The sequence below is a fragment of the Copadichromis virginalis genome, linkage group LG7, assembly GCF_057382275.1.
Source record: "Copadichromis virginalis isolate Kocher_CV1m ecotype Utaka linkage group LG7, C_Virginalis_male_GT1.1, whole genome shotgun sequence".
Lineage (NCBI taxonomy): Eukaryota > Metazoa > Chordata > Actinopteri > Cichliformes > Cichlidae > Copadichromis > Copadichromis virginalis.
Window position 1 is genome coordinate 49,379,549 of NC_140624.1, and position 19,954 is coordinate 49,399,502.

Genomic DNA, 19,954 nt, shown 5'->3' on the forward strand with positions numbered 1-19,954 from the left:
TAAATCTTTGTCAGAGGAAATCACACAGAAACTCACTATTTTGGGACAGGTATTTAAAAAAACTGGGGGGAAAAAGGAAATAAAAACATAGAGACAACAAGTCCAAATGATGTTTACAGATTTAATCTTTTGGTTGTATTAGTTAATCATTATTCTGTATGACTGTTGGCAATAAAACCGTGAATGTGTAGAATCGCTGTTGTTTCTCTGCTGTAATAGTTTCGGGTATTAATATTTCTGCTCATGAGTCACAGATTTCTTATCTAAAATGCGCAGGTGGTTTTAATTTACCCACATTCACATATACTTGACTTTGAGATGTGTTACTCTGGGTCATCCACAGTCCGCACTATTTATATTAGTTCCCATGACAAGCAAGAGTAAATAAGTTCCAGGTGCGGTCTGTGGATTGTCCACAGTGACTGGAAATTGGTTTTAGGAAATAGATGTTGTGAGCCACGGAAAACACAACTTAGTGTATATGCATTGTGTGTTCGATTGCCTCCAGAAATCGTTAAAACATACCGGTAACATTTTACATCTTTTTTTTCCTTTTCTTTTTTTTTGCATTTTCAGCCTTTATTAGATGGTGCAGTACAGGGAGTGGACAGGAAAGCAGGGAAAAGAGTTGTGGTAAGGACATGCAGAAAATGGTCTGGGTCAGACTCAGAGCCGAACCTTTGCAGCAGCCTTCAGCACTGAGTCACCTGTACAGCCAGGTGAGCTACAGCGACACCCATGCTTCTAAATCTTGACTAACAAAATCAAAAGCATGGCTAGATTACACAGTAAATACTTTTATTGGTGAACCAAGCCTTTATAAGTTCCTTTCATAAACAAAGCAGAGCTGCACTCTCTTGGCCACAAGGTGATTCTAATGAATTGTTACACAGTAAATTTAATAGTTTTCCATTTTAATTTACTGAGTGAAAGCAGATTTTTTTTTATCTAACATGAATATCTGCAATTTGTATTTCACATGCTGCATTCACGTGCCTCTTTACAGTCTTCAGCTTTCTAGCGTCATGCTTTTAAAGCTCAAAACAAATGCACACAAAGAACTGCTGTAGCTGCATAGAGAACATGCAGCAGTACTGAGTAAGACCAGCAGATGGAGCCCTTGTATCACGAACGCTTTCATTTTGAGCACAATGCTACTGATATAATACAGAAAAACGCACCTGTTTGTTTCTTCACAATGAGTAACTCTTGCCTTGGTTATTATACAATGCAGATTACAGTAACTGCCCAGCATACCGTAGGATTACTGAGTAAATACAAACTACGTCGATTAATAAATACCTTCAGCTGTGTGCCATTGCAATAATAATAGTCTACAATCATTCTTCATTACATTGGTTTTTGCAGTGATATAATTGCACTTATTTCGTAACTGCGGGTAAGTTTTCACTTCTAATTTATCATAGGAGCTCACAGCTGCAACTACAGAGGTAAAAGTCCTTTCTGTTGAGGGTAAGAGCACCAGTCATCTGTGGAAGTGACTGTTATCCAGCAAAAAAACCCAACAACAAAAAAAGGACAATGTGACTCCAAACTCTTGAGCACTGGAGGCTGGACTTGAAAGAGCCATACATTACAGATGATGAACATATAGCAAAAAGAAACCACTGCCCTGCAGCTAATGTCAGAAGTCTACCCTTCATTTAAAGAAACACTTTTTTTGGGAACAATGCTCTCCGTTGTGACCACTGCACAAACCCTTAAGCTCAGAGTATTATTGTAAATTACTCCTGTCTCCTTTTAATCTTCTCTGTCACTCGCAGCCTCAGCAGTACCTCTGCTTGCTCCAGCCACCACTGAAACCTTTCCGTGGCCCCTGTCTGACTCCTGTCCTCTCTCCGGCTCTGACTGCCTGGAGCCCTGCTGGTTCTGGCTGCTCCACGACTTGCTCCTGCTGCGGCTGGGCTCTAGGGACTGTCTGTTTCCGTTCACAGACGCCTTCGCCCTGTAGCAAAAGCCGCAAACCAGACCCAGGAAAGCTCGCCTCATCTCGCGGCTGGCCAGAGTGTAGATGACTGGGTTCATTGCGGAGTTGAGCACCGCCAGCCCAATGAACCAGTGGGCTTCGTAAAGAATGGGGGACCTCTGCTCGGACGCTACATCCACCAGGAGCAGGACAAAGAGGGGAGTCCAGCAAGCGATGAAAACTCCAACTACAATGATGACAGTGCGCAGTAGGGACATGGCGTGCTCTGAACTGCTGTGCTTGCTCACCTTTCGGCTACTGGACTTGACCAAGATGTAGATGCGGGCATACAGGATGGCTATGGCTGAGAGCAAAAGTATGAAAACCGTGATGCAGAAAGCAACATATTTCTTGGTGTAAAGAGGGAGGATTGTAGAGCAATCAGGGAGGTTATTCAGGCAGTTCCAGCCCAGAATAGGCAAAGCTCCAAGAGATATAGCAATCAGCCAGCAGGTCCCTATGAGCAGAAATACCCTGTAGTTCTTGTTCGCATCATAAGGCCTCATTTTGATCATAGTAAGGTGTCTCTCTATAGCAATAGCCAGGAGACTGAAAATGGAGGCTCCAAGTGCTACAAACATGCTCCCCTCTCTCACAAACCAGAGAGCAGGTGAGAGCTGCAGGGTCTTCTCTCCAGACAGGAGCAGGTTGACCAGGTAAGCGACTCCAGCCAGCAGGTCGCACATTGCCAGGTTAGCGATGAAGAAGTACATGCGGTTGTGGAACCTGTGGTTCCTCCATATGGCTACAAGCACTGTGAGGTTCTCCAAGACGATGAAGCTGCAAACGATGAGGAAAACTACGGTTTTGGTGTCCACAGTGCCGGGGCTCGCGCCAATGCTTGGTCGGTTGGCCAGCTTTCCTGTGTAGTTGTAGTGGAGCTGGATCTGAGAGTTGATCATTGTCCAAAGAATACCAGCAGCCGACACTGGAGGTCAGACTCGAGCAGGGAGCGCGGTGTCCACTGTGTTCAACTGCAGGAGTAGATTGAGCGTTATTTTAGAGAGCAGCCAATTTACAGATCATCATGCTGCCATCATTGTCCTTGTGCGGTTTGTTTGATTAAATTCCACTAATTATAGAAACAAAAGGTTATTCACCAGAAACACACTCGCTATTGTAAAAAACACCTTGAAATAAACTCTGATGTCGCTTTCCCTCCTCTCCTTTGAAACAGAGAAGTCTTGGAAATCGAAGCCGCTCATTTGAAAACACCTAATTATGCATAAAATTAGCATATTTCTGGCACAGTCGTCACGTGTAAATTATCGACGGATTTCAGCAAATAGCGCCAGTTTAATTACTGAGTGGTTGTTGTTTTTTTTGCAGCTTCAAGCTGTCTAAATCTCCAAGAAAGAACCAGCAGCTTTAAAACAACTTACCTCTGGATGCTCGCAGTTCGCTTTGTTTTTAAAGTCAATCCCGCACTTTTGGACGCACATTTCATCGCAGTCGATTATCTGAGTTCCTTTCTTTTCTGTTGAACTTTAAGTCTTTCTTCGTTGTTCGGCAGAAGAGAGCAGCTCCTCATCTTTTTTCTTTTTTTTTCACTGAGCTCTGGAAACTCCGGAGCTGTCGACGGTCGGCTGGTAGTCACACCCCTCCCTCCCCTCCTTCAGCCCGGACTGCGAGCGCAGGGAGGCTGCTCTAGGGGGTCAGAAGCGCATCACCGACAGGAGGTATGTTTGTGGACACGAGATGCAAAGATTCATTCTCACACGTTGTCCTCTGCTATGTTCGTTATAGCACTCACAACAAAACACTTACTTAGGGTTTTATTAACTGTGGAACCAAAGGTGCAAACCTACTTGTTTTTATCGTTTGCCTGCGCACCAAAGTGCTTTGGGTTTGTTTGTTTGTTTGTTTAAAGAGCTTTGGTAGCGTTGCTAGCTCACTAGGTAACAACAGTGACTCTTAATGTGAGCAGAAATGTTAAATATATATCTTTGGGCTACTTAAAACTCTGATAGGACTGTAATGCCTTATTTCACGTGAGTCCAATGTTTAAATTGAGTGGTTAAATTTAGGTTGAGTGGAGGTTCTGACCTGGTTCAGGTAATGATGAATCCCAGTGGGAAGTCAGTAGTCTGGTAATATTTTTTTTAAACTACAAATAATAAATGATAAGTATCGAAAGAAAAATCTAAATGCTAGCCACAACAACTGAAATTAAATCACTGATAAAACCTGTGAACAGAATGCAAATCACTACTTTTTATTTGACATGGACCCAAAGGAGAGAGCGGTGCTGTAAGAGTGTATGACTGCTGCCCATCCTTTGTTCTGGTCATTCTCTTGTGACCTCACATCCAGGAAGGATGGGCAGGGCTGGCAGTAAAGAGTCTGAGAGGCAGACTGACAGATAATAACTCCTTAAAACAGATGTGACAAAGCGCTTTGAGGAGATTCTTAAGACTTCCCTGACTGTAACGAAACACAGTGAACCAAGTAGGACTAAAACACAAAGCTCCATTTTCAAACAAAAGTCCGCAGCTCGAGCCCAGAATAACTGAGTCACTGCTTCCACTGCTAGGAACCTTATTGCTTTGCTTGATACGGTGCCACACATCTAGCTTTTTGCAATTTCCCCCCCAAACCAAGCACATACTGTACTGTGTCTCAGACCAAATCATTAAATAGTCAATATCTTGGAGTGTCTGTGGCTATTAACCCAGAAGAATGCTTTGTGTGGTTAAATAAACAGCTGCGGTCTGGCACCGGTCCATTAGCATTGTTACAGTCACAATTCTCAGTCATTTCCTGCAGGTCACACACTGTGCCAGCAGCAATGGGGAAAATTTCAGGGAAAAAGCCAAATAGTTACACCGGACCCACAGTAAATCTGGGACCAATCACGGAGTGGGTGTATGTAAAAGGCAGCTGGATTAACAGACTGGGAGCATGGTCGGAAAAACCTTGGGTTTTTCAGCAAACTGCAGTGATGTGGGGCTCACATCTGCATTTACATAAACGTAGTTCCAAATATGAAACCATCAGCAAGTACTAACCCATAATATGTGGTCAGAGTGAGTCTATGTTTATGTGTATTCATAGCCTACAGAAGAGGAGCATGGGTGGAAGTGGGGGGCTTTTCACTTTTTCAAGACCACCCTCACTAAATTGTTCCTTTGCAGACGTCTTTGGTTCAAACCGGGCTGAATCGTTCTGTGTGCAGGACACTAATTTAACAAGTGGTGTGTGTAGCTTCCACTCTTTATGATCTGATGTTTTACAACTACCCTAAATCATCAATGCACCATGTGTGTTATGTGCAATTTCCTGCTATTATAATGCCATATTATTTAAGTATAACCTACAAGCTGCAACCCATCATTTGAAAGTACTGTACAGTATAACCTTGCTTCCCTCAGAGTAGCTGGCCTCACAGATGGTAAGACCATTCCTCGGGGAAACTTTCCACTGCTAAGCTACAGTCGGCCCCGGACTTTTTAAAGTATATAGTGTTATGTGACATGGCGGTCAATATTAACATAATTTCTTTAGGTAAAAGCTGCACAATGTTGAAGTACTCTAAAGGTTATTGACTTAGCAACCTCTATTTTAGTGCATTAATATCTATTACATTATTCGCTTATAGAGAGACCTTGCCATATAACATCAGTTTAATGTTGCAGCCTGTACTGCTTTACATATATCTAGATATTTTTGGCCTGCAGTATAATAAAGCATGCATCAAATTTTTGATGTGTCTATTTTTCTTAAATAGCTTTGCACAAGGTCAACTTGCTCTCTATAGATATATAGAACATTTAACTAATAATATAACTTGACTCGAGACCCAAACCTATAAAGATATCCATTATTCATGCTATAGTAATGCTATACAAAAAGAAAGTACACTTACAAATACCTATTTGGATAACATATCCCAGAGACATTCATAATTGATTATAATGCTTTGTTCTGACTGCTAACATAATAGCCTCTCATTCAAACAGGAGAACTAGTGGTTACATGAAAATGGCCGGATAGAATAAAGATAAGGGCCCTTTGCTATAGTACCATGGGCACATTACAAAATCTATTTGGCTGAAATCCCTGTAGCCATCACTCTGCCAGGGTTTTGCCTTGTTCAAGCTTTCAACCTTTCATTAGAGTGCAAGAGCTGGGGTCAGATTCATGGGCAGTGGGCACATCCATGTGCAATTACATGAAGACGCTGCCTTTAATTTCACCCTCACCATTTTGAGACAAAAAAACACACCCTGTGAGTCTGAGCTGCAAATCTGAGGCGGACAGTCCCCTCCTGCCCTGTGGGTTTGTGGCAGCAGTATTTCTAGGCATGGCGGTCTCTTAACAGAACAAGGCCTCGGAGAGGTTTCTGGGGCATAATTTCAGCTGTGGCACAGTTTAGTCTAGTCTGCCAACATAGGAAGGCCACACAGACAGAAATAGGTCTTTAGTTCTGTCATTTCCTTTGGCTGCAGGGATATTTAGTGCTCTTACCTTCTTTAACTGTTAAGTGCAGCACTTTTAATTTTCTATTTCATTTGTTTCCAGCTGTGAGAGTAATCTGATGGTTATGATTTTTGAGATTCTGCCAATGGAACTGACTTCAGTGATAGTACAGTGAGTCCTCAATATACTACCCAGTGCCAGACTGACTGACATTACTTTACAAGCATAAAATACAGTGACTCTGAATGTGCAAAAATAAAAGCCTCAAAACCCTAGAAGTCACAATTTTCACAATTTTCAGAGGCACAGTGCTGTGGAAGCACCCTGTGGTAATTAACGTGGTTCATGGCAAAGGTTACTGGAAGTTTTGTTTCATTCAGACACACACATTGTTTCCACTTTCATGTATCTTCTGCTTTTAGCTGCTCCAAATGTGAATAAAGGAACATGCATAAAGGAACAAAATACCTGAACTACAGTTCAGTACATAATAGCCAGTAAATGATCTAAAGCCATAGCATGTCATTATCAGATCAGTCTAGTAGTCCCCCCATCCATTTTCTTCTTACCCAATTCAGAGGCCCAAGGCGGCTGGAACCCAGCTATATACACAGGCCCTGTACACACTCTGGATAGGGTCACTTGTCCATGACAGGGCCGACACAGAGAGATGAACAATAATTTATTCATTCACTTTGGACAGCGTAAGAAAGCCACAATACCTGGCGGGATTTAAGGCAAAACAATACAAACTTCACACAAAAAGACCTCAGTCAGCTGGCAGATTCATACCCAGAATCTTTTCCGTTCATGGTTGCATTCACGGTTGTTAATTTTTCTCAAAGCTCTTTTAGTGATTATATAAGAGCTTGGTCATTCATTACAATCAGAAGTTCAGCTGACCTCATCCTTTGGCACTTAAGATTGGTTAACCTAGACCCAACCAACTGAAGCAACTCAGATTATACCACTGCCACCACAGGCATCAGTAATCTTTGGTATATCATCCGCCTGCTTTCTTAACTTAATGCACACATGCCTCTAGATCAAGGTAAATCTGGACTCATCAGATCTTATTGTTTTCATTTCAAGTAACCTTTATTGCAAAGCTATTTATTGCATTCCAAATATTTTTATCTCCTTTTTTTAAAATACTGTCCCTTTAAGAAAAAATGTTGTCTTGGGTCTTACACTTTTCAGCACGCCACACACCCAAGTAAAAGTATGTGGCCACGTCATACGTGTCTCTTACAAGTCTCGTGTCGAAGCATTGATTTTAGCATGTCTTAGTTTTTTGTTTCCAGAATTGATTGTGCTTAGTCGATGCACATGTCCGCAAATGCACATGTCCGCAAATGCACATGTCCACTATAAGCTCTCTAGTGCTACTTTCGTTTTTTAGAATGAGGAAAAACCATAACCCTGACCTGACCCTAACACTCTTTTATCAGCTCTATCATCTGTGGTGCTGACAGCAGTTTTTATTGTAAGTTATTAGTTAATCTATTCATTACTGAGATGCTACTCATTTGTTTATATTTTGCTTACGAGAAGCCAGACTAGAGCCAGATCTTTTTTAACCCTTTAAGACCTACCATAGAACCAAGTCCGCCAGAGCTTATCTTTATATTTTTATGTGCTGTAGTGCCATTTTTGGGAGCATTTCAAGTTGTTATACATCAATACAACCGTTATAGCCCAAATTTTAATAATATGTATGCATTAAGTCCATAATAACTACATAAATTGCAAAAAAGTGCAATAAACTACAAAAAAATTGAAAATTTTTTTGTTTTGTTTTTTACATAAATTTCTAGTTAGAGAAATTTCAGAGGTTTATCCCTCAAAACTGTAAATACAAAAAAGTTGCACAAAATAGTTTCCAACAACAGGAAATGCATTTTGAGTGTCTTCATAGTTTTTGAGATACACCAATTTTTATGTCCTGCAGGAAAAACAAAAATAAATATTATAATGGTAATTTGCAAAAAGACAAAAACAAAACTAATTTCCAAAAACTATTTCCAGCAGTGTAATTTTAGTTCTAAGCATCCCAGAAACTATTCAGAAAAGCATGAAGTCAAACATGAATTAAAAACACTAGTATAGGCTTATAAGGCCCCGAAGGTAAAAAACTACATTTTCCGCGAAATTACGTCACTTCCAGTTTCGAGCAGGTAATGGCGGATATGTGATAGTTCGCACTGACGTCTATTCCAACGTAGGAAGTGTTATGAACAGCTGATTGGATCGGGAAAGCGTGTTTCTGGAATATTATGTTTTTCTTGCTGCAAATGCTTTTTATACAGTTTTTGCAAAGCCATATGTGGAAGAAAACTGTGACTTAGGACAAGCTGATGGCTTAAGATGTAAGTACAACTCCTCCGGTTTCATATGCAAAAAAAATTATTGCGCTAGCTTACGTGGTTCCGGTTCTACAGGGATTTAAAAATAGTTACGCAAAACGGAGCATGCCCGCTCCGACCAGCTTTAAAGGGTTAAATGGTCTTAAGCCATAATTCTCCAGGCTTTCTAAAGGTCTATAAAGTTTGTTATTTGTTTGTTTTTTGCTTGTTTTTTGTTTTTATCATTTGTTTGTTAAGCCACTTAACACTGACCTAAGATAAAAATCAGCTAACTCAAGGGATGAGTCAGTGTGTCTACACATAACAGGCAAAGCTGAGCAAAGAAACTATTTTGCATTGTATCTTTAGACTGTCATGAAAACACATAATTTGTTGAAATGTCTTTAGTTGAGTCTATGAAAAACGCCAAAGTTAACACAGTTTGACAGTCATAAAATAGTATTTTTGAACCGACAAGGTGATTTGCAAAGAGCTATTAGCACAAAACTTGGTGTGTCTTTGCCTGCGTGGTGTAAAGTGCATCCTTAAAAAATCTGAGGAAATTTTGATAGTTGGGATACAGATTTGACTTCTGCGACTGCTTTTATGTGGGTTAAATTAGCTGTGTCACCAGGTTCAGGGACACTTTTTATACCTTCAATGTCAAGAAGCTGAGATTCCCCAACAGGTGAAATGAGGGGTACTGGAATCTCACTATCCTTCCGAGAAGATTCACTTTCATCACCTCCCGTTCTTCCTGGCTCTTCAAGGTCAAAAAGGCTGACCTGAGGTGAGCTTGCTGCTGGGGGCTCCTCCCCTGCCTCTATCGGCATTTCCACCTCAGTTTCATCTGAAACTGCTTCGGGAACGACACCTTTGGTAAGAGGGATCACGCTGTCAGTAATGCGCTGCTCTAATGCAATGTCGGGTGACATGGGATCAACCTCAGGCATTATGGTGGAGGCAGCTGGATACAAAAGTACCACACTTAAAGGATACACTTCATTATTGTCTGATATGGCATCATCAAAATGCTCTGTTACATAACCTGGGTTTTGATGGGTTTTTGGCCTTCGCACTGCTGGTGGTGCTGGGGTTTCAGGAGCACTCACGGACAGAAACCCACAGGGCAACAGGAGGTCCCTGTATAAAGTGCACAGAGGACCATCTCTAGCCTTAGGAGGCACTATATATACGGGAAGGTCACTAGCACATGACACAACCACGTAGACATCTGCCTCCCATTTGTCTGCTAGCTTGTGCTTTCCTCTCAGTCTCACATTTCAAATTAGCACTCGAGCTCCTGGTTCAAAGCTAGACCCAGTAACCCTCTGGTCGAACCTTTGGTTGCGCTCGGCAGATTTCTTAGCATTTCTGCTTGGTTGTCTCCCGAACACAAGTTCATAAGGTGCAAATCCTGTGACTTCATGCTTTGTGCAGTTGTATGGATGCACAAGAGGCTTACCATAGTCTCTCCAATGAGACATGTCCTTGTTATTTAGAGTGCCCAACATCTGTGGCAGTGTTCAGTTAAAGCGCTCCACAGGGTTACCCCTTGGCTGGTATGGGGTTGTCTGCGACTTCCGGATCCCTGCCATTTCACACAACTCTTTGATGGTATGGGACTCAAAATCGGGGCCCTGACCACTATGGAGTTTCTCAGGGAACCCATAATGTGATATGAAATGTTCCCAAAGACACTCAGCCATGGTACTCGCCTTTTGTTTCAGTGTCGGTATTGCGAGGGCATGCTTAGTAAAATGGTCCGTTATTACTAGTATGTCCTTGGTATTACTTTGATCTGGTTGTATGCTCAGAAAGTCCATGCAGACTAATTCCAATGGCCTGGTGGTCTCTATTGAAACCATTGCGGCTGCTCTCACTGGTGGAGTTTTTCTTTTCACACAACGATCACAAGTATTAATCCTTTCTTCAACCACTGAGGACATTTTAGGCCAATAAAATCTAGCTGTCATTAGATCAAGGGTGCGTTCAATACCAAGATGGCCTATGTTGTCGTGCACACGTTCAAGTACTATGTCTTGCAATTCTCTTGGTAGGACAAGTTGATGATCACTGCCATCACGCCCTGCCTCTTACGAAAGAAGACTTTATTTTTGAGCTCCAGCCGGTTCCATTCTCTCAACAAGAGTCCATACTCAGGGAGCTCTTTTCTCACTTGAGGTGGAGGTGCCTCACCGCTTTGCAACTGAGTGATTATTTCTCTGATGCTTGGGTCTGCAACATCGGTCGGTTTCATTATTGACTATCACAGCCAATGTGCTCACACGCAGGCAATGTGACTAAACAATTCGCTATCAACAGGCCACCAGGCATGGAAGCGGTTGTTGGATGTGCTACCAAGGCCCACTTTTCATTAAAGAAGCTTCCAACAAGGGCTACCCCTTCTAATGCAACAGTTTGTCCAGCAGGAATCGTCTCCGGCTTCTCCCCAGAGAGTTTTACTTCGCCCAGTTTGCCATTTGGTTGTTGTCTGTGCCTAAGCTCCAAGACTTTGAGGACTGCATAGTAGCCATTCTGGATAGGTAGGCCAAATTCATTAATGTGAGCAGCAACATTTGAGTACAACACATCCAGAGTGTTGGTGCCAATAAGGATTTGCTCTTGGGCAAGGGCCAATGTAGAAATCTCAATCTCCTCTCCTACAAACTCTTTGGGAAAAGTGATATCTATTTCCACATAGCCAAAATATGGAACTTCCTGTCCATTAGCTCCTTCAACCTCCAACAAATCATCCAATGATTTAATTTCTTATGAGCAGGATTTGTCTGCACAGTTACCGTTGCACTTGGGTTTGCCCTTTTACTTCTGCTTTTCTTTTGGGGGATTAAATGAGCAATTTGAGCCGGTAACTCTGTGATTTGTTTCTTCAGAACATTGGTTTCTGCTGCAGCCTTAGACTCAGAGAAGCACAGGCAGTTTGGAGTTGGGACCAAACATGCTGTTTGGGTGGGGTTGGCTGTTGTCTGGAGGCACCAAGGTGCTTTTTCTTATGTACTGCCTTGTTAGTATGCTTGTCTACCTCAGTACGTAGCAGGAGTAGTAATTCAGCAAAGGAAGGAAGGAGAGTTTTGAACCTTTTGTTCTGGAGCTCTGCTAATAAAGAGTTATCCCAGCAGCCTCTACAAAACTGCTTGGCAAAAGAAGCTGAAATGACTTCCCTGTTAACTTAGCAATGGTTTGCAACTCAGATATCTAACTCTCAGTAACACTGTGGCTAACCGCAGGTGTATATGACCTAGCAAGTGCACGTACGTGGAAAATCACATCAGGCCGTGTGGGGCTTTTGTGGTCAAATGGCAACAAGGGAGCAAGTGTTTGCAATGCAGTACCAAAAGTGAACTCAACAATTGCATTGTTATGGAACTCTGAGTTTGATTCATCTATACACAGGACCATGACTGTCTAAATAGCTCTGGATTCATTGTCCACCTCAGTCCAGGTTAACCCTCCAATCATAAAAGAGTTGGGGATTTTTACTAGCTCACATGTCACTACTTCCATGTCACCAATTTAATAAATTACTGGTATGACGATAAAAGATAAGAATTTTACCCAAAATGATAAAAAATGAAAGCAGAACGTCTGCAAGTCTGCCCCTTGCTTGTGGCTGGCTCGCCAATTATCTGTAACACCCCTTTTGATAGTTAGGTTACAGATTTGAATGTTTACCTGGGTGCTGGGCCAATAGCTAAGGTTCGACTGCAGAGCAAAGTGAATGACTAATGAAATGCTCAGAAAACTTGGTTTGATGAACTTGTATTCACAAATGAATAATCACCAGTGTTGGACAAGTTACTTTGAAAAAGTAATTAATTATAGTTACTAGTTACTTCTTCAAAAAAGTAACTGAGTACAAGATTCTAAAAGTAATTAATTACTTGAAAAGTAACTATTGCGTTACTTTAAAAAAATGTTTAATCCTCTGGGGTCCAGGGTATAATTGGCCATTTTTAACTACTTTTGAATTGACCTCTATATTTCACCTTTAAAAACTGTTTACTTTGCCTTGTTTGGTATCATTCTTTTCAGCACAACCTCACGTGTCTGAATTTACAGTTATGTTTTGATATTGATATTGATAATGATATTGATATACCTTTATTAGTCCCACAAGGGGAAATTTCATTTTTCATTTTGACATAATGTATTAACACAATTGATCTAAAATCAGACAAAAAACATAGTAGAAAAAGTTATATATGATTCAATATACATGTTTATTGAATCATATTTTATAACTTTAAATGCAAATATAAATTGTCAATTTTAAAATCCTATGCACAAGTTTTGCAAACAACAAAGTTATTTGCACCCATTTACCTTTTACCCTCTTTTTTTAAATAACTATTTACATAACCATCAGGTGTTCTCCATTAAATAAGATGCCACACAAACTATTTGTGCCACTCCAAAAAAATAATTTCTGTCCACTATAAAGGAGAACATCACAGCCTGATACCTGCAGGTCTGACAGCAGGTGTATCACTCCTCCTGTTTTTTACCTGGAGACAGCAGTCGCCTCATTGTTCTGACACACAACACAAAACTATCCACAACACTACACACTAACTACACACCCCAAATACGCTAAACATCACAAATCTCTCACATCTCAAATTTTGCTCTCTTTCTTTTTCTGCTGTCTTTCTTTCTCTCTCTGTCGCTGTCTCTCGCCGTCACTCCTAAAACTTCCCCCTCTTCCTAAACAATCAAATGTCTTGGTGCCATATCATTTTTGATTGGAGAGTGCTTGCTAGCGCTGTCCTTAGACAGTAAACGTGACGAAAGCATTCAGGAATAAACACCATGTATATATTGTTTATCATGACTCTGGTTTTACGTGGCCTCTCAGCACAATTTAAAAACTGGTATATATCACATTATTGCTTTGTCACCTTGAAGTGGTCATGTGATTAGCTTACCACGACTACTTTATTCTTCCTCAGTCAAACAGCAGCACTCATGCGATTGTTTTGCTCCCTTAGCTTCAGGTGTTGTGGGAAAAAGTGATCGTCGGGGAGAAAGTGATTGTTGCCTGCGGGAGCGCGCGCAGCGGCTTAAAGCTGTAGCGTCCAGATTACTTACAGCTACTTCCATGCAACTGATATAAGATGCGGTAAGCTGAAGACAGCTTCAACTGTCTGTTTGTTAAAAAATAGTAACGGACCGCGTTTTCTTGTTAGTAAAGGTAACGGCGTTGTAACGATAGAAATAGTAATTAGTTAGATTACTCGTTACTGAAAAAAGTAACACCGTTACTAACGCCGTTAGTAATGGTGTTATTCCCATTACTGATAATCACGTATTTACCGACTGCAAATTAACATCTGAACAAAGCCAGCTTCAGTTCAGTTTCAAATATCCTGAAAAAACCCAGACTCTATCAAGGACATCATTTGTTTTCTATTATCTTGAGTTATTAGAACCTAAAGGGTAATGGTGTTTCTTCTAAAAACATATTCTGTGCCATGAGTGTAGTAATATACAAGCTTTCACAACTTGAAGAGAACGGAAATGTCTCACAGTTTTGCTTAGTTAGGTCTAGAGATGGACCGATCCGATATTACGTATCGGTATCGGTCCGATACTGACCTAAATTACTGGATCGGATATCGGAGAAAAATAAAAAATGTAATCCGATCCATTAAATATCACGAAAGCACCTCACAAAACTTGCAACACGCCGTAACTCACCTCAGAACGTTAGCACGTCGGAGCAGTATGCATCACGTGATAGAGCGGCTGTGGCATGCAGGACCTGTGGTGGTCTGGATAGCATGTGGAGCTTCGCTAGCAACCCGGCATTTCATCTCCGACAAAGTTATCCCCGAGAGAAGTAAAGCAAGTGTGTAAGTCCATCTCTGAATGTTTGTAAAGCATTCCTGCGTTAAGCTTAACAACTAATATATGGAGCGACTGCCTCTCTCTCTCTCTTGCTGCTACTTCAATCATGAAACTGCTTAACGATCAGCTGATCGGCTTTTCTGTCGCGAGTCCGTGTCTCTAGTTTGCTTTTGGCCCACTTTGCACCAGAAAGAGGAAACCAGCAGCTGAACAACAGCAGCACGTTTAAGCTTGATCAGCTGTTGTTAGAATGTATTTAATATTACTTTCTACTCCAGGATCTTTTTCTACGTAGCTGACGCTGGTAACTGTGCAGGGGCGGATCTAGCAAAGTTTAGCCAGGGGGGCCGATAGGGCATTAACAGAGAAAAGGGGGCACAAAGACATACTTTTCTTTCTTATTCTCTAGCTTTTAATAAATAATTATCTGACACCCAAAGTTTTAATTTGATGTAAAATGAATAGAAGTCAATTACTGTATATAGTGACTATTAAGTCTAATATACCCTAGTAAGCTATAATACTTTTTCCTTTGGGAAGGTACCATCTGTGCAGTCTGCAATTTTGTTGAAGAAAGATGTTGAATCTATTTAATATTTCTTGAAAAATAATTGATTTCTGTGCATTTTTTTTTCCACACTGCATCAAATTAAGGTTGATTACGTCGATTAAGCATCATGAGGTGGAGCGTGAGGGGTGGTTCCCTATTTTTTATTTATTTATTTTTGTTGTTGCTGGGAGTTGGAACCCTATTAGTTAGGTTGCTTAATATTTATGCTAAGTACTCTTTAAAATACCAGAATAGGGAGGATGGTGTAGGTTTAAGTTTATTAGATTGATCAGTATTGCTGAACTATGAAATATTTTTTTTTGCATACAGGTATAACAGAATAGCTTTAGTGTAGTTGTTGTTTTAAACTTGAGTATGAACTTATACAAAATGCAGCAAGATATTTAAAAAACAGTTTTGTTGATTAAAAAACACTATATCGGATTCATATCGGTATCGGCAGATATCCAAATTTATGATATCGGTATCGGTATCGGACATAAAAAAGTGGTATCGTGCCATCTCTAGTTAGGTCTAAGTATAACTCTGAGACATTTTTCTCAGAGTAGACATTTAAGGCTGCTTTTTTAGTGCTGTGAAGCCTCAGCTATTAATTTTTTGTCCTTACCTCACGTTGAGACTTTATTTTGGCCCTGATAAGTTGTTAGTCAGGCTGCCATTCTTCAGCTGCATTAGGTAGTGAGCAAAAGCTTTTTTTTTTTTTTTACTTTGTTGAATGCAGTTGCACTGGTCGTCCAGACAGTTAATGTGAGCGTGTGCAGGAGTCCATTTATCACAAGGCTGAGCAGTGCTTTCCTCTCTCAGGTCCATTAGGTCTTCAGTACTTAGAGAGTGTGGTATTGATGTCCAACAGTCTTTGTTCATCACCTGACTTATTGCTAAATGGATGGCTATTACATTAACCAGAAAGTTCATAATAGCTCCTCCTAACAGCTCTGTGAAGCATGCATTTTATTCATATATTTACAGCTGCCACATTTGTGACCTGTTCCTTTTCTTATTACGCCGCTCTGTTTAGAAAGAGATATCAAAAATAATGAATAGATATCTGTAATCTGTCTGTATCTTTGAAGTTAGCACTTTTTAAGTCTGTGCTGACAGAGAAATCCATCTGTGCAACACTGCTGTGAAACCACGTTTGAAGTTAAAGTCAGAAGAAATTCAGTTAAACCACAAACTGGCAAACTGTCAAGATGCAGCCAATGCAGTAATTTAGATGTGTTACAGAGGAAAGCATGTTACACAGAACAGCGTAATCGCTAAAATTTATTTATATGATGTCTGTGCTGTAAAATTTGTCAAATGTTGCCTGTTTAGCAGTAGTTATGACAAAATGTCATTGCATTAAGTGTAAATATAGTTATTACACATCACAGATGTTATTGTATCTCTCACATTTTCACCCCTCCTCCTCCGTTTCCTTTTTCTTCTTACTATTCTCTTACTCACCTTTCCTACCTGAGGTTGAAAATATCATTGAGTTTGAGGAAAAGTGAGCAGGAGAATTGATAACTTAGACTTAGGGAAGGGGGAAGGTGGTGGGCTGAGAATCCAAACAATCTTGATCAGTGTCCTTAACAATATTAATCTATGCGTCCACCGTGTTGAAACTACAATTTGCAGAAGATGGACACACTCCTCAATTCACCACAACTCCGCTGTTGGAATTTTGAGGAAGAATTTTAGGGAAGAATGAACATTTAAGACCAGATTTACTGATGTCCGCTGCTGTATTTACTAAAGAGTCACAGTGTCAGTTTTGTTACTGAAAGTTGCGAGCAGGAGTATTTTTGTAGCTGGCTGTGTAACATGTGTATTTTGTAAGAGTTTCCCTTTCAAGAGGAGGATGTTTAAACGAGTCACGCAAATAATTTACAATGCCTGTGGGAGATCGTTTATTGCAAATTGCATGAAATCTAACAGATGTTACTGTAATCACAATGAGTATGCAATCTGCATTTTGCGTGGATGGCTCAAAGCTATGAAGGCAGTGCCAAAACCTTGGCTCCTGTGGCTAAAGACCATTTGTAGAGGTGTTGGTTCAACAGTGCACGACACAAGGATAAAACCTTACAGATGGAATCTTGTTAAAAATTAAGACCATGATTCCATAACTTGTAGAAGAGTCTCATCAACCGTATGAAACCATTAGTGAAGACAATCGAAGTGTGGCCAGCGGGAGTAGATGCTGTACTCCAGGACTGGTTTAAAAACACGGACTGGGCTGGAGCATGTTTGCGTCTCAGGCCACCTGTGGCTCTCACATTCACATCGACTCTTACACATACTCAGTACTGGAATACATCAACACCACAATTGACAATGTTACCACAGAAAAGCAGATTACAATGTACCCAATCAGAAAACATGGATGAACAAGAAAGTATGGCTTCTACTAAAGGCCCCCTTATGCCTTCAGATCAGTTGGTGTTCAGGCCTACAGTACGTCCAGGGCAGATCTGAAGAGGGGCATCAAGATGGCCAAGCACAGCTACAAGCTGAAGGTGGAGGAACCCTTTTCAAGTCTGACCCATGACACGTGGCTGGGCACTCAGGCCATCTCTGACTATAAGGCCAGCAATGCCACACAGACAGCCATGAATGTGTCCTCCCTCAGTGAGCTAAATGAGTTTTACACTCATTTTAACAAGGACAACAATGAAAGTCTGCCAAAACCCTACCCTCTGATGACTCCTATACCCTCACTCTTACCATCATAGATGTCAATAACGCACTGAGCAGTATCAACGCTTGCAAGGCTGCTGGCCCTGATGGCATTCCTGTACGTGTGCTTCGGGCATTTGCTGAACAGCTTGCAGGGGTCTTTACAGACATGTTTAACCTGTCGCTTGTCCAGGCAGTAGTACGAGCATGCTTCAAGACCACCTCCATTGTGCCAGTGCCGAAACACTCATCACCAACGTGCCTGAACAACTATCACCCTGTAGCACTCACACCCATAGTTATGAAATGCTTTGAGCGACTGGCCCTGGTACACCTCAAAGCATCCCCACCCCCCCCCCCCCCACCCCCCCCCCCACACACACACGCACGCACTACATCCTCACCAATTTGCCTATCGAAGCAATAGGAGTACAGACAATGCTATATCCACAGAGCTTTACTGTGTACTCACACCTGGACAACAAGAATATTACAGTTACAATAATACAGTTATTCCCTCTAAACTGATCACTAAAAATATGGATCTTGGACTCTTGCAACTTTATCTGTAACTGGATCATGGATTTTTTGACCAATAGACCCCAGCATATTAGGTCAGGCCATAACTGCTTTACCACCATCACACTCAACACCGGCACTCCACAGGGCTGTGTGCTGAGCCCGTTTCTCTACTCCATTTTCACCTGTGACTGCAGCCTAGGTATAGATCAAACTCCATCATCAATTTTCTGGATAACACCACAGTGATTGGTCTCATCAATGACAACAATGAGTCTGACTACAGGGAAGAGGTAAAGCACCTAGCTGTATGGTGCACTGACAATAACCTGCTCCTGAATACCAGCAAAATCAAGGAGCTCATTGTGGAGGCAGAAGAGAGACACCCATGTCCCCATCTACATAAATGGCACGGCTGTTGAACGGACTTCCACCTTCAAGTTCTTGGGGACCCACATCTCTGAAAATCTGTCCTGGTCAACTAACATCTCCAGCCCAGTCAAGAAGGCCCATCAGTGCCTCTTTTTCTTAAGGACACTGAAGAAGAACCACCTGTCTACTGACATACTGGGTAACTTCTACCGCTGTGCAATAGAGAGCATCTTGACCAACTGTGTCACAGCCTGGTATGGGTATTGCTCTGTTGCTGACCGCGAGGCACTGCAGCGGGTGGTGAAAACTGCCCAACGCATCTCAGGGACTCCACTTCCTGCCATTGAGCATGTCCACAAGAAGACATGTGTACGCCGAGCACACATCATTCTCAGGGACTCCTCTCATCCTGCCAATCAACTCTTCCAGCTTGTCCCCTCCAGAAGGGCCCTGTAGAAGGTGCTACAGCAGGTTAAAACTGGAACAGCTTCTTCCCCACAGCTGTCACCCTTGTGAACTCAGCCCTCCGCTGAACCTTTCCCCCACACTCACTTAACCACTCCTCCTCCCCCTTATCCCTCCCAGTGACCATGATCATAATTGTCATTCATTCTCAACATTCACTGTATGCTCACATTGGGGACTGCTATAGTTTAGGACACTGACATAGCATAGTCTCTGTTATAGTACGTACTTACACTTACACTGTTCACTATTATAGTCTGTTCAGAGCACTACTCTTCCACTACTGTAGATATATTCATGGCTGTTAGGATGCCTGGGTCGTTGACCCAGGGTTTTTGAGTTTATTATATTATTTATACTTTCTAGTCTTTGGTTTCTTTGAGTTCTGTCTTATGGTTTATGTCTCTGTCTTCTTTAGTTGCTCTGTCTCCCCTATCACCTGTATCCCCTTGTCTAGTTCACGTCTCCGTGTATCCTTAGTTCCTATATCCCCGTGTTCAGTCAGTGTTTGTGTCTGCCCTGGTCCCACGTCTCTGTTCCCTCTGTGGTGCCTGCCTGTGAGTCTGTGTTATGTTTCCTATTTTACTTTGAAAGTCCATGTCTGATGTTAATGTGTCTGGTTTTGCTTCCCCTTGTCTCGTTAGGCCTGATTTGCCCCAGCTGTGTTTCCCTCCTGTTACCCATTCCCTGATTGCTCCTTCTGTGTATTTAAGCCCTGTGTTTCTCTGTGTCCGTGTCGCGATC

The 19,954-nt window shown here is 41.6% G+C and overlaps 1 protein-coding gene across 1 annotated transcript; it reads right to left on the minus strand.

Moving 5' to 3' along the window:
• Positions 1-19: 19 nt before the first annotated feature.
• Positions 20-3,582, minus strand: s1pr3b (sphingosine-1-phosphate receptor 3b). Its single transcript, XM_085463907.1, has 2 exons — positions 3,370-3,582; positions 20-2,961 (listed from the first exon to the last, which is right to left on the minus strand). Exon 2 carries the CDS (start codon positions 2,887-2,889, stop codon positions 1,762-1,764), a length of 1,128 nt encoding a protein of 375 aa, XP_085320033.1. The 5' UTR covers positions 2,890-2,961; positions 3,370-3,582; the 3' UTR covers positions 20-1,761.
• Between the last annotated feature and the right edge of the window lie 16,372 nt (positions 3,583-19,954).